Raw genomic sequence first — 15,718 nt, 5'->3', positions numbered from 1 at the left:
CTATCTATCTATCATCTATCTATCTATCTATCTATCATCTATATCTATCTATCATCTATCTATCTATCATCTATCTATCTATCTATCTATCTATCTATCTATCTATCTATATCTATCTATCATCTCTATCTATCTATCTATCTATCTATCTATCATCTATCTATCTATCTATATCATCTATCTATCATCTATCTCTATCATCTTGCAATAAGAATGAGAAAGGGAGGGGAGGGAGGGTTATTTGGCTTTGTCCTCTAACGTTTGTTATACATTTTTTTAAATTTTAAATAACTGTTTTTAAAGGTTTATTTAAATCAGATCGTACAAATGCCTTCCTGTAATTTCAGTGCAGATGGTTTCAAAGAAAGAAGGAAAACCAGGGCTTCATGCTTACAGAGAGCTCTTTAGCCCAGGCTCATCTGTTCAATTTTGGTACAGCCCTTGCCTCCAGCGCAGACTATTTGGCCCCTGGTGAGGAGTTAGCCTGCCCATTTGCTTACAAAATCAGAACTCCTCCTGCAGCAGGTTAGCCTTTAAGATGTACACTGACATCCTTCTGGTTAACTGAACGGAGGGTCATAGTTCTTTAAGATAATGCCCCAAAATGCGAACTGAAAAGAAATGGATGCTATCTGCTACCCAAGGCAGGGACAAATTGGTCAGGAGATTTATTTCAGAAAAGAGAGAGAGATTTTGCTGACTGTCAGTGGTAGCTAACAATGTAATTCAATAAGCGAAGGCCAAGTTTGAATAGATGGAAAATTAATCTTCGGGCCCTGTCTCCTGTGGGATTTTCCTGTGCCGTTATTGATTGCATTTCAGCTCCTACCTCAGGAGAGAAATTGGTTGGAGATAGGTTTTAATTGTATTCAGAGCTGCCTTGGATTACTTTCATTTACAATATATGAGCTTCATTGTTTTGGGTGTGTTGCTTTTTAAAAAAATGAAAAGGTTTGTGGAGATATGGAAAATGTAGCAAATACAGTTTAGGTTTTTGGTAAGAATAATAATTTTAGAGCCATTATTGTGTGACGGGTATATTATTGTAAGCATTCTCATGAGGTTTCCTGAAGTCAAAATAATTATTACACCATTTGAGCAATATCTTTACTGCGTGATTTTAGTGATTTTTATTAATCACATGGTAAAGGTAGAGGCTTATTTCATTTATTGGATGAGAAATTACTTTATCAAACAACATCACACCAGTGTGTACTTCATACAGTTGAGTTGTGCTTATTGTTTTCTGTTACCATTTTTATTGGTTTTATTGTTGCACAAAATAATTTGTTTGTTTGAGAAGTGGATGCAGCAAACTCCATTATATCTCACAAATATATACCATATCCTAGCTATAGTTTTAATACACTTAAATATACCTTATTTACAGCTGAAGGAAAGCAACAGGAAAACTATAGGAACTGAAGAAGTACTTGGAAATACTTTTCACTGCCTGTGTTCCAGAGCAGTCAGTCTGTGTGTGTGTGTGTGTGTGTGTGTGTGTGTGTGTGTGTGTGTGTGTGCAGTTGCTGATGTGCTGAAGTATCATTAGTTCAGACCTTCCAAGTGTCCCTATTTTCCAGGGACAGTCCCGGATTTACAGAAGCCATGCCGGTTTCTGATTTCATCCTGGAATGTCCCTCTTTTCCTTAGGATGTCCCTATTTCATACGATAAATGTTGGAGGATATGTCAGTGTATAGTGCTTTCATTCACCATAGTTGACAATGACAAAACCCACTCTCATGTGCAGTTGAGTAGCATTGTACCACTCTAGAAGCATACACTAAAATGATATTGGAGATGTCAGCTGTCTGAAACATTTGTCAAAAGCACAACCCAGGTTTGCATGCCAATGAAAATCTTTCTGATATTCTGCATCTTAGCAGAATATCAAATTTGTTTACATGCCGCACATTTCAGACAGTGCGATCTGGGTAGGAAGGTAAAGCCCAGCCACAGAAAGAAAGGTCCCGTGAATTGTTTCGTGTGTCTTATGAAGGAACAGGGGTGGATACAATGGAGATGTGGATTTATTGTGACAGTGGGTTGTTTAACATGGTATTAAGTATATACATTCAATATGTGAAATGGGCCTAAAGCAGGGGTGGGGGTCCCTGTGGCCCTCCAGCTGTTTTTGGACTACAAATCCCATCATGTGGCTGGGGCTGATGGGAATCACAGTCCAACAAATATCTAAATGGATCATAAGTTCCCCATAGCTGCTCTAAAATGTGGTCAAGATTAAGCAACCACATATGGTAGGCCACATGCTAAGAAATGTTCCTTAGTTGCTATTTTATAAAAGACAAAGAAGGGCATGTTACAGTTGGTAAATGGCTGCTTTCCTTCTGGATGCTACACAAAGGGAAATATAAGTTCATAGTTTTAAGTATTGCTCTTTGCATAGTTTAATAGGAGCATAGGTAGTGTTACTGTTGGTATTTATTTTGGGGAAACAAATGAGTGTGCAAGGATATTTATCAAAGGGATACATGTGTGACACATCATCTCACTTCAACAGTGGGAGTGTCTCTCACAAAATCCTCTCCGGCAAACTTGCAGGAAAACTCTGTGAGCTTCAGCCCCTCTCATGTGCCTTTCTAGCAAAACATGAATTGTTGGTTTGACTGCATTTTCAATATCCTATAGGATGCACCATTGCAGCAGCAGGAGGCTTTGCCTCAACCTACACATTTATTTTAATGTCTGAAAAGAAGGCATCACAGACCCTCAAAGTGTCTCTATTTTCCAGGGATGTCCCTGACTGAGCCGTCCAAGTTTTTTTATTTAATCTCAGAATGTCCCACTTTTCCTTAGGATGTCCCTATTTTCATTGGAGAAATGTTGGAGGGTATGGAGTTATCCGACCCCCAAGCCATCTGAAGGCAATCTTGTGTAGGGAAGGTTTTCTTTAAAAAATGTTTAATGTTTTATTATGCTTTTATATATGTTGGAAGCTGCCTAGAGTGGCTGGGGCAACTCAGTAAGATGTGTGGGGTATAAATAGTAAAATTATCACTATGGAATGGGAGGTCCCTATGTTCATCAGAGAAATGTTGGAGGGTATGGCATCATCTATCCTGAACACAGTTCGGTGACTAAGGTGGTGGAGTTCTGAGATTGTAGAAAGCCTGTACCACTTCTCAGACACCTTTTTTCAGGTGTGTTTGTGGGGAGATACAATTCTTTAATGCTCTTCCACACAGTCTCACTCATTCAGTCTGCATCACTTCTCCCCATCCTGCCAGTTCTCAATTTGTAGCAGCATTGTGAGCAGAGAACAGTGATGGGTTGTTCTTCAGTCTTGTTGGTTTCTTTCTGTAGTATATGTGCAGAACAAATATGCACGGTTCTACGCATGCAACAGAATGAAGTCAGCTGGTTTGGCGTAGGGTTGCATAATTTGTTTATTTATTTATGTGCCCCACTCTTTGGCCTCCGAAAAAGGCTCCTGGGATGTTACTTACATGAAATCAAAACAAGGCGCTCCCTACCCACAGGCTTACATTCAGATAAATAAACAAACAAATACACAACACACAAGGAAAGAGGGACTAGGAGGGAAGAGGAAAGTAAAACTCAAAACTCAGGCACAAATTTCTAGACAGTTGTCCCTATTATTGACCAACCGGCATAGCTCAGAGGCAGGATGTTCTTGATGGAGCTGGACCGCCAGCAAAGCAGATCCAATGAGCCCTGTTTCCTGTCTCTCCCACTGAGGCAACCTGATAAAATGGCTGCCTCCCAGGGACAGTTGAGGGGAGAGGATGCATGATGGAGCTGGCCTGTCGCAGCAGTGAACTCTGCCTCTCTGCTCTCTCAGTGCTGGAATAGACTATACCACTTTGCTGGTGGATCACATTTTGAACGATTACATTTAAGAAGGGCATGCTCATAGAAATCTAGTATAGGTGGCTACCTTTCAACTTGCAAGGATCTTTTTATGCAGGAAAACGTTCAAAAATTGTATCCCTCACCGAAGTGACACATTGAGCGGGGTTAGACTAGCTGAGCCTCATGGTCCCTTCCAACCCTACAGTTCCACAGGTCTATGCTCCTAAGTGATGCTAATGAGATGCTTGTGGAGGCTCGCCCTTGGACCCCTCCACGTATTTGTGTGAATAATGTTTGCCGTATGCTTTAATATTTCCCTCCTTTTTTTTCTGGAAAAGTCTGGAAGAAACGAGAGTGAAACTGGTAGTCAGAGAATCAAACCGGTGTTTGAGGAAGATCCCATCTTTGGACGGCAAACATCCTACCAGAATGCAGCAGTCCACATACCTACGGATATCTATGAAGGCTGTAAGTAGTGCATCAATTTCCAAAGTTCTGTGCTCCTCGTTCATGAAGGGTATATAGCCCTAATTTGTTTATGACTTGTGTATGAGTCTTTATTTGGGCTCTCCTCTCCCCTCGCCTCATGAGCTAACCCCATCTCATGTGTCAGGGATGAAGCCAGTGTGATGTGGCTTTTAATTTGATTAGCAGTGGTCCTCCTCAGGGATTCAGCATCCACACTGTGCAAGAGCAGCAGTAGTGACTATGGGGTAGGAAGCAGATGTAGCTAGAGGTAGAGAGGTAGATGTAGATTGCAGGTAGAGCTGGTATGCAATGTTTATTCCTGGAGAGTTTGAAAGAGTATTTTTCACAAAATGGCAGCAGTGGAAATAATGGCACTGTGGCACAGAAGAATTGCTGGTCTAATGTTAAAATGCTTCTTCTAAAGTATGTGAAAGAAGCTGCCCTGTGTATCTGAAGGTACATGGAATCTACACCTCTCTGAAGAGCAGGAGTGTGCTTTCCTGGATTCAGACACCTACCTTTCCCACCTTGCAGACCTGCTTTATGTTCACCCATTGTGCTACAGTTTCAGTGAGGTTTCCATGCATGAACTGAAACACATGGGCACGATCCACACTTCCTTTATTTTAGGCTTCTGGCAGATTGGACATTATGTGGACATAGGCAGGTGTCATATGGAGTGCTGGTCATGTGTTCCAGGAAGCTGTGCACGACGCACAAGCCTACATTCCCCATTGTGGGAATGGAAGAAGGTGAGATTTAGCTTTGCTGTAATGAAGAGGGCAAAATTAGAAGGGGGAGTGGCCATTCCAGATTTAAATTTCCATTTGGTAGACCATAAAACTCTTGATCTCAGAGCTGTGAGTTCAAGCCCCACGTTGGGAAAAAGATTCTTTCCAAGCTTCTGCTAACTAGGTGGTCCAAGGTAAAGCTTGCACCACTGTACGAAACAACATGTGGCCTCTTCCTGCAGCATTTTAAAAGCATGTTTACACTGTTAGTGAACAAAATAAAAGAGAGTAGCAGCATTCCCTGGGCCACCTCATAAGTAGTGCTGCTGTACCTTCATAATTCTTAAAAGTATATATTTAATTTATGTTTTTCTTTGCTTTTTTATTTTATTTTCTTGAATCATCCTAAAAAATCCACCAGGGAAGAGGATGAATGGTAATCCATCCCCATGTGGGAAAAGGAACAGGATGCAGTTGGACAAATGTGCCCATCCCTACTTATAGGGATGGAACATGGAAATTTTGGGATAAATTTAGGAAAACTTTCTTTGCAGCCTAGTCAACTGTAGCTTCAGTTCATCCTGATCTGAGTTAAATAAAGAAGGGCAGATACGATATTTTAATCAATGAGTCCTGTGGTCTAACTCTATATAAAGATTGGGTGATAAAAGAGCAACAATAAATAGGCTTTCATCATGCTCAGCAGCACATTGGAGAAATAAATCCACAACTACTTACAAATTAGACTTTTTTAATTAGGAATGATCCAATAAGATTATACAGTTTGAATGTATCTTAATTAATAACCTGAAAAAAGCATTGCTGATGCATATACAGTAAATAAAAACAGGTCAGCTTATTTATTTATTTACTTAGATAATTTAAATCCCACACCTCCAACATAAGATTTATGTTCCCATGATGGCTAACAAGATGAATAAGGAACAAAAGTAAACTTTTAAATAATAATAAAAAGTTCAGACTAATACAGTAAATTAAAACAAGCATTATCAGTTGCCGCCAATTTAAATAGCTGGCAAAATTGAACTGAGTCAAGGAATGAGTACGTTAAGGTAAAGGTAGAGGGACCCCTGACCATTAGGTCCAGTTGTGGCCGACTCTGGGGTTGTGGCGCTAATCTCACTTTATTGGCCGAGGGAGCTTCCGGGTCATGTGGCCAGCAGGACGAAGCTGCTTGAGTACGTTAGCAGTTCTTAAAAGCTCATCATATTAGCAGTTTTCAAATGTGGAAAAGTGGGCATTAAATTTACAATGAAATATCTCCAGGGGGAAATGGAGCACTTTTTTTACAAAAGATAGAATGATGTCTTTATTGCGTGAAAATATAAAAAATGCTTAAAATATTTATGTTGGAATTGTGGGGGAATCAAAGAAGGCGATTTTGTCCATTGCTGTTGGACCTGTGAGAAAGTTAAAAACTATTGGAAGAAAATGTTAAGAAAGCTGTTGCTGTCACCCCGGAAGAAAGACCTTTAGAAAATCCTCAATGCATTGGTGTCCAAAGGAAGACAAAGAATGATCTGCATGATAGAACCAAAATCGTACTTGTGAAGTACTGAAAATACTTTGAAACACGCACATTAAGAGGATAAGACATAACGTTATGGAATAGAACTGTGCAGATTACAATAACATAGAAGCAGCACACAATGAAAATCTTTCCGAAGAAGGGTGTGGTTATGTATATAGTACTGTATTAAAATGCACAACAATATATTTTTGTAGAAATTCCAACCCCATTGTTATACAGATGGACAACTCCTCTTGCTCTGCCATTTTTCTATATTTTTGCTTGTTTATGTTAGGTGTTATACATCTATTTACTGGCATTCTTCTTCTCAAAAAAGCAAACCAAAATTTCAAAAAGGTCTACTGACCCACTAAATAATTACTCTACCCAATTAGATACGTGTGAATAGGGCAAGTGGCACAGCTGCCCTAGTTACCCAAAATGACTGTTGCGGATGCAAGCTAACAATTATGCAAATAAAAAACATAAGGAATAAACATGATGCTCTGCTTCACATAAAAATGATGTCAGAAGTAGGAAAACAAGGAACCTCGCTCCATCCCACCCCTGAAATTTAGCACTGCTCATTTTAATTCTGCAATCTTCCAGCTCCTCTGAAATCGTATCACTGAATCAGAGACCCTAGTTTGACCTGAATTTATTTAAAATTTACATCCGTTGCTTTGTGTCTGCACCTGTAAGTGACAAATGAGTGGAGATGGAAATGTCAACAGGATTGAGCAGAGGAAAAGTTGTGTGCAGCTTGTGGTTTCTTGTGCAGCATGTCAAAATGACACGGATTTGGAGGATTACTCTGGGATTCTGACTTTAATAATGTAAAAGTGCACTGTAATTGAAGGAGTATGGTGGAAACAGCATCTTATTTCAGATAGTTCTCATTTCAGCTAAACTGTTATGAGAAATCCTGTCATTTCAGGAAGGCTAATTTATGCATTTTTGCCGGTGCCCCTTTGAAACATGACTCACCGGCAAAATCTGATTTTAAAATTTAGTATTGCCTTTCTATGATTGGGGTATACTTTTTATGTAATGGGCATATAACGTTATTATATGAAAAATAAACGTATTCCTATACCATACTCGTTTACCCTGAGCCTGGATGAAATTACCCTCCCAGACACAATTTGGACAAGGACATCACCATAGCTGAGGCATGGAACATGGTTTCCATGTGTGAGATTCCAAGCTCCGTCACCACTTACTGGATTTAAAATATTGTGGTCAGGAAGAAGCCCCTGGTTGAGACTGGACAGATCTACTGCCAACGTAGGTGAGCCTAGTTCTACGCTGCAGCTTTTGACATTCCAGATGAAGGACCCAATCCCAGGGTCAGCTGTGTGGTGTGGGGATGCTTCCAGTTTATGCAGTCAGCTGATGTGGACAAGGTGGTGGTGGCTATATGCCCAACCACAGGTGATCTTGACCCATGTCCCTTTTGGCTTATTATTAAATCTAGCAGAGGAGGGTTGACTGATTGGTTCTAAAGCATAGTTAACACTTCATTCTATGGGTTTGGTCCCTGCTGCCTTGAAAGAGCAAGAAAAAAAGAAAAATATTGCCCATTAGAGCTTTAGGTTTGAACCTAGTAATTAAGTCAAAGGAAACCTTGTTCACAATAGTACATCAAAAGCCTGGTCGAAAAGCACATTTGGTACATTTTCAAGAACTATTCCCGTGAATGCAATAAGAAAGATTTACTTCAAGAAGAATCTCTTCTATTAAAGAAAGATGTTTGTGAATGAATTCAGTGCTATATCGGTCTAGAACTATATCAAGTGTCAAGAGGATATTAAAGTTTCCTAGCTTTTTATAAATATTTTAGAGGAGTAATAAAACTGCATGCACCATTTTTTGTTCTTTTTCGTGAAACTATTTAGTTCTGCTCATGGAGGATATAAAAACTTATGGACCTAGGTTTTTGTTCATACAAAAAACGGCTTCTTACAGAGATACCTCTGTAATGTGCCTAGCATTCACTTTACTTCAAAGGTTTCCCCATATAAAACTAATAAATTTTGCTGCTGCTTCTTCCTTCTCTGTTAATCTCCAATGCCTGTTGTATTAGTTATTTGAACTGGACCTAAAAATCAAGCCTGTGTTTGGGAACTCTATGCTACAGAAGCTTAAAATTCTGTGTTCAGGAAGTCCAGATTCTGCACCAGTGCATCTAATGAAGGATGAACGTTAATGCCCTTGTGTTGGCTTATTGCAGCTAAAACCAACAAGGAGACTCTTGTCTGCTCACCTTGAAATGCCTCTCATGTCAGAGTGTTTTAATTTAGAGGCATATTATAATGTCTGCAAAACCGGAATCCTGTAATTATAAAAAAAATTATACATCAAATAGGAGTATCCTGAGGGGCTTCCATATAATTACTATGATTTAATGACCAAGCGATTGAAAAAGTGGCCTTCAAAATGAACTGGCTGCTTCACCATGCTTAAATACCAAATATGTTTGCAAAGGAAAATAAGCCATGATGCAGACCTGGTTATATCCTCTAATATTTTTTGCTTTCATTCTTGTCTGTTTTTCTGTCTGTTTCATTATACTATAATCATTTGGGCAGGGCCTGTGTTGTTTTCTTATTTTTTGTACAACACCTAGAAAAATTAAGACATTGCATAAATAATTAACCATTGTTTCTAGTAAGTGTCAGACATTACATATGCAATGTAAATTATTAAAATTAATCGTTGGTTTAAAGGGAAGACTTTGATTTTGGCTACCCTCTTCTAATATCATCTTTGTGGAGTGTTCTCCCCAGGAAAGCAGTCCTGTTGCCGCCATGTTCAGTTTTTAGGCTCCAGACTTAGAGTTTCCTGTTTGTCCAGGATTTTGGTTGCTAACTTGGGTCATACAGTGTTATGAATTTTGGACTGTGGTGTTCATCTTTTAGTGAGCTGTGGGTAGGACTCATCCTTTTTATTATTATTTGGGAATGAGCACTTTTTGGAATTTTGTTGTGTTGAGTTGTATCAAATTAAGCTGTCTTGTCCCTGCGGCCACAGTATTCCCCATTTTCTCCTCTCCCCCTGTACCTTAGTGCCCCCAGTGCATGTTACTGGGCAAATTGCTTTGCAAAAATGTGTTTATTATGCAAAAGTGCATGTTCATATTAAGGGAAATTAACACTAAAATGCTGCAGAGTTTTCATGAGGACACTGAAATAAACCAACAAACTGTGGAAAACGTGGGGAACTGAATTTACATTTGGAATAATGAAAAACCGCAATTGATCAATTTACTTGTCCCTACGCCTCTGTAACATTTATTCAAAATGGCTGGAATGAGTTTTACCACACCTGTAACACCACTGAAAATGAACTTGTAGCTGATATTATTATGCATCGTATAGTACTAGGAAGAACAGAGGTTGGAGGAACAAGACATATTTAATAATTTTAATGAATTATCCAAGGACTGGCTAGATGATGAGGAGTGGAGGGAGGTACCAGCCAGGGAACCCCAAGGGAAGCCCCAGAGGAGGAAGGCTCAGAGCCTGGGGATTGGTGGTGGGACACTGAGGAGAGGTCAGAGGGAGAAGGGGTCAAGGAAGAATGGTTGGATGCTGAAGAAGCAACAGGCTTTAGTGAGTGAGGAGAGCCTGTGATAGAGGGCAGCTCAGACTCAGAGGATGAAACAGAGGATGGGGGGTAGAGGCTGCAGAAGAATCCCAGAAGTCTGCCCCTCCTACTGCAACAAACCCGCCTCCCCACTTGACTCCAAGGACATACAGGGCAATGTGAAGGGCGGAACAGAGACTACAGGTGCCCAAACATAGTTTGAGGTTGCTTGAGAAACATCTGGCAGAGAAGGAGATCTAAAAGAAGTAGAAGGTGAGGACTGCTAGTCCTGGCAACTGCTCTATAGGACCAAGTTCTGTTGGGAGGCATTACTGAACTGTATGCTCTTTTCTTGAATAGAGAATTAACTACACTGCCAAACTCTGTGTCTTGTGTGCTGACCTGCATCTTAACCAGCTCTGACAAAAGTATTTAAATGTGGCCGTGGTGCCAGCCTCTGAAGATGATGCTGGACAGATGTGAAGCCCAAAGCTTAAACTGAAGTTTATGTGTTGCCCTGTTTTGGCAAGTCCACAATTAAGAGTAACTTCAGTTTGCTCTTGTTAACCTAAGACTGAAGTGATTTTTCCCAATCTACTCACAGCCATGCTGGAGATGGCAAGGGAGAGGGAGATTGTGAGACCTGCTGTGGCTCGTCTTTCTAATCCTTAAACTTCAGTTTAGTGTTACAGCTGAACTATCCCATTGTTTAAACTGGTTCAAAATTAGTAAAACTGGTTTAAGCAAACATTATCTTAAATTAAGTAATATTATTTGATGTCATTAAGAAGTAAACCTGAAATGTTTGGACCCTTGTATTATTCTCTCACATCTGCAGCAGATTTTAACTGACCTGAGCATTGATGCTGGCAAATTAGATTGAGCTGGGGGTGAGTGAAAATCACTCAGAACATTATGAATGCCTCTTTTTTTATTATTACAACATGGCTGCCTGCACTAAGAGTAATTAGTGCCTAATTTCCCATGAGTAGCTGCTCTGCAATCTAGCAGGGAGCCCTATGGGGAACTGTCACTTGTGAGCAATCTACATTTGTCACCCTTGCTTTAAAGCCAGAAAAAAAAAAATCTGCCTGTATCCCTGATATGACACTCCCCTCCTTCACATTTAAAGGATATGGTCTAATAGTTAATCCCTTGAGGCATCCTACTGACAGTTGAACAACAGACAATAACTGATCACAGACCAAAAATGTGATCAGAATTAAAGGGACAGACCCACTTGTGCATGTTAAGTATATTCAGTATCCTTTTGGGGCCATCTCTCTGCCCCTCTGCCTCCCCTTCTCCCTCCCAGCTGGAAATTAGTGATGTGCTGAATATTTTATTTTGGCAATAAAAGAGGACTATTTTTGTGGAGAGAGGGTCAGTGACATAGCTGTCTTTCCCCCCAAGAATGCCCCTGGGAATAGCACTGCATTATGATATAGAATCATTCCCATCTTTTCTTCTTCCAAAGACCTCAGGGCAGTTTCCAAATATGACTCACAGGTTGTCTCCCATCTAGAGGACTCCTTAGTCTCCCCAGTGGACTGGCATCATGTGACTTTTCCCGTATGTCTGCAACTCACTCTTACTAGAACATTGTGGTTGTGTACATCATAGAACAGGGATAATCTAGCAATGGTGATTTTTGCATTGGTAACCTCAAAACTTGATTATTTTAGTGTGCTCCGTGCAGGGCTACCCTGAGACCTGGTCCCACAGTTGCAACTGGTGCAAAATAATGCAGATTGCTGGTTAGCAGACTTGTTCACTGCTTAGAGACTATTGCAATTAAGTGGTATATAAATCATTGAAATAAAGTAAACATTGGTATAATGTTCCGTTAATAGTAAAAGAAATAAATAAGCATACAGAAAACCCCCACTCACGTGCAGACCTCATGAAAAGGCAAGTGTAATGAAAAGGAAAACATGATATAGAGATCTTGTTTCTCTCAGCTGGTGGTAGATGTGCTTGGCCAGCTCCCTGTGATGGGTATAAAAAGTGACAGACCATCCAGAGTTTGAAAGAAAGAAGATAATGAAATACCAAATTAGAATAGCCTCCGAAACAGGCCTGACAGAAGCAAATGGACAAGAAGTTGCATAGACCTCAGCAGGACCTGGGTATGGTGGCAGAAAGAGGATAATGTACAAAGGCAATTTATTTTCTAGTTATTCTGCTGTATGCCTTTTGTTTCTAAAGAGGTGGTTCAAGAATGCCAGGCCAAAATTTTTTTAGGAGCCAGCAAGATTTTCAAGGAAGCAGATATGTCATCCTTTCTTCGGCTTTCAGGCCCGACTTTTGATGCTCAGTGACAGCTGAACACCTGGATTCTTCAACTTCTGCCCAATACTTGAATATAGGTGGTCTCCATTAGTATCTGCAGCTCTCTTTATCCATGGCAACTTAAAACAACATTTTAAAACAAAAAACTATTTCATTTATTATTTTTTTAAATTAAAAAACAATTCCTCTCTGAATTTATTATTTTCTGAAACTTTATTTCCATCTGGCTGTATTTTATAGAATGTTAGTGTTCATACCAGAAAGAGGCAGATTTTGCTCTCTCTCTTCCATTTCTTTTAAAAATAAATCTTATATACATCAGTAACTTAACTCTGTAAAATCTGATGAAAAGCATACCAATCATTTCACACATTTCAGCTTTCCACTGTTGAAAATAGAGAAGTGCTTGGAGTAACCCATTCTACTCTCAACTAAGACTGACCTATTAGACCAGCTTGCCTTCCCCATAATTATATACTATAGCAAGCTTTGTGTGTCCTTCCTAATGCTAGTTACAGATAGGTAGCCGTGTTGGTCTGCCATAGTCAAAACAAAAAAAATTCCTTCCAGTAGCACCTTAAAGACCAACTAAGTCAGTTCTTGGTATGAGCTTTCGTGTGCATGCACACTTCTTCAGATGTGTGTATCTGAAGAAGTGTGCATGCACACGAAAGCTCATACCAAGAACTGACTTAGTTGGTCTTTAAGGTGCTACTGGAAGGAATTTTTTTTGTTCTTCCTAATGCTATATTTGTTTAATCTGCAATAGCCTTATCCATGCTAATTTAAGCACCAAGAGGGTTATTCTTGCTTTGAGTTGGCAAAGGGGGGTAAATTATAATGATGATGAACTCATTTATCAGGGACGGGTACCAGAAAATAGTGACAGTTGAGAGCTTGTGGTTATTATTGCAATTATTATATTACATTTATATACTGCTTAATGCCTAGATGGCTTCTAAGCAAGTAATGTGATAACATGGATATCGAATGGTTGCTTATAGTTTATTTCTTTATTTCTTTTTTATTTCAACTAAACATACTCAGTTAATTGCTGTTAATACAGTATGGTATTTTATGTTAGCTGGTAAAGAATATAAATCCTACAATACTGGTATAAAGCAGCATACTTTTGTGAGCTAGAGTAATAAGAAGATGAAATAAGCTCCTGTTGACAACTTACATCTGAGAGAAAATTGCATCCTGAAAAGTTTATTAGCTCCAATATGGACGTACTAGTTTGGACAGCAAGTAAACGAGAAATTTCATTGCAGAAACTAGCTCATTATTTAAAAACAAAGTAGTGCTAGAAGCATCAGCTGTTGGTTTATTATGTCCAAGGTTCATTTCATTTAACTTGAAATTTGTGTCCATAAATCCCTTAGAAATTGTGCCCTATAAATGCTTCTCTTGTTGTGAAAGTGCCAGAATGGAAAGTGGGTGCTGTGCCTAATCTAGTTCAAGTGTCTTCTTTTAAAACAAACAAACACCATAACATATACAAATGTGGGAATCTTCAATCAACGCTTAAATTTACTTTGGCTGTGTAGTCTAATGTTAAGTCATTTCAAGGCTAAGTGAAACTAGAGATGCTTCAGTTGAAGTTTTACTTTACTATAGGGTATTAATGTAAACTATTTATCTGAAAAGTTTGTTCCTACATACCAAACATCAGAAAACAGGGGGCATGAGTGGTAGAATGCAATGCCACACAGACAAAATCATGCAGCATTGCCAAAATCATTTCTTCTCTTCACAACATTCTTGTCCTAGTTTATATGCTTGCTAACTTTGACCCATTTGGGACTTCCCCAGCAAACTGAGGCCAGGATGAACACACCACCTGAAGGATAGATGTGTGAAGGGAAGTGATGTGTAAAGATAGATGTGTAAAGGGAAGAAGCCCTATGCAGTTTTAAATAAATAACCGGTGGCCTGCAAATGTGGTCATTTTGCTTGAAGTGGGGAGGTACAGCCTCCAGTAACTACAACAAGGCTATTTAGTCCCACGGTTTTTGGTGGTTTCATGGTCTTCTGGTGGTATCATCTGCAGGCCTCTGATCAAATGCACTCTGTGAAAATAGTTTGCACTGGAACTTATTTCAGCCACTTGCCCAGGCTGATTGCTCTCAGGAGGATAAATAGTGCCCATGTCATGATGATGGGGAATGTGCCAGCTAAAGTATTAAAACTCTCTCAAAATGCAGCCTTCTTTAAAATGCAATGAAATAATCAACTGGGGAGGTTACCAGGGATTTATTACAGGGTGGGGGAGTTGGCCACATAAAACAAGGCTTGTGTAAACTTCAGAGGATCGTTTGGATAAATCTTCACATAGCTTGTTCTTTAGCTACATGCTTTTGTTTATTGTTAGTAAATGGTTAATATTCTGACTTCAAAGAGGAGTCCATTTCCCACCAGATTTGCTTAAAAGCCCTTAAATATTTATCTAAAGTCTATTGCAAAGTGCTATTTACCAAGCTTTTGGGTACACACTCAGTTCCATACTGGTAAATAAAGAGATTCAACCAGTGGCGTAGCGTGGGTTGTCAGCACCCGGGGCAAGGTAGGTAATTTGCGCCCCCTAACCCGTGAATTTGCGCCCCCTAACCCTAACCCCCAGATGTTGCGCCCGGTGCAAACGGGCCCCCCTGCACCCCCCACGCTACGCCACTGGATTCAACAACTCTGGCCAGTGCTTTGCATACGCTCCGGAGCAGAACCAGCATTATTCTGCATCTGAACACTGCTGGGGAAGATGAGTAGCAGAGGCAAGCTGTCTTCTAGGGATTGCTTTCCACCTTTACTGATCTTCTAACTGAGAAAGGTTTCAAAGGAACCCCAGGATCCCCCCAAATATAGTTTGAAAACCACTTATTCTGTCTTCTCACAAGTCATAATTCGAAGTCTTGGTCCTGTATTGGCAGACCAACTATAATATTAACGGAGATCAAAGATCATTAGTTATTAATATGGTCTCCCTAGCAGCAAATGACAGCAACAATCAGTCCAACAACATCAATGGCCTCGTGAATAACTTTTGATCCCTTGCACAAAGTTGTGAGTAGAAGACTTTGAAGCCTAGGAGAAGAGCATTAGGAATGCCTTTACATATGTACATAATAGATCAAAAAGCAGCTCATAAAAATGATTTAGCAAGGACTAGCAATAATATCATTATGATGATTTGACAGTTCATATTTAATCCTCAATAGTTTTGGACACATCATACAGATTTAATACATTCTCCACATAGTGTAATGATATATAAT

At 39.6% G+C, this 15,718-nt stretch overlaps 1 protein-coding gene across 6 annotated transcripts in view; it reads left to right on the top strand.

Moving 5' to 3' along the window:
• CACNA2D1 (calcium voltage-gated channel auxiliary subunit alpha2delta 1) overlaps window positions 1-15,718 on the top strand; it is a 399,180-nt gene that overhangs the window by 219,872 nt on the left and 163,590 nt on the right. For all 6 annotated transcript variants that reach the window (XM_083701347.1, XM_083701346.1, XM_083701345.1 and 3 more), the window contains exon 6: window positions 4,175-4,304. In XM_083701347.1, the coding sequence (XP_083557473.1) occupies window positions 4,175-4,304 (130 nt within the window). The remainder of the gene's footprint in view (window positions 1-4,174; window positions 4,305-15,718) is intronic.

This window comes from Podarcis gaigeae (genome assembly GCF_964106915.1).
Source record: "Podarcis gaigeae genome assembly, chromosome: 10".
Lineage (NCBI taxonomy): Eukaryota > Metazoa > Chordata > Lepidosauria > Squamata > Lacertidae > Podarcis > Podarcis gaigeae.
Note: the sequence above shows the minus strand (reverse complement) of the source record. Positions and strands in the feature narration are given on the sequence as shown.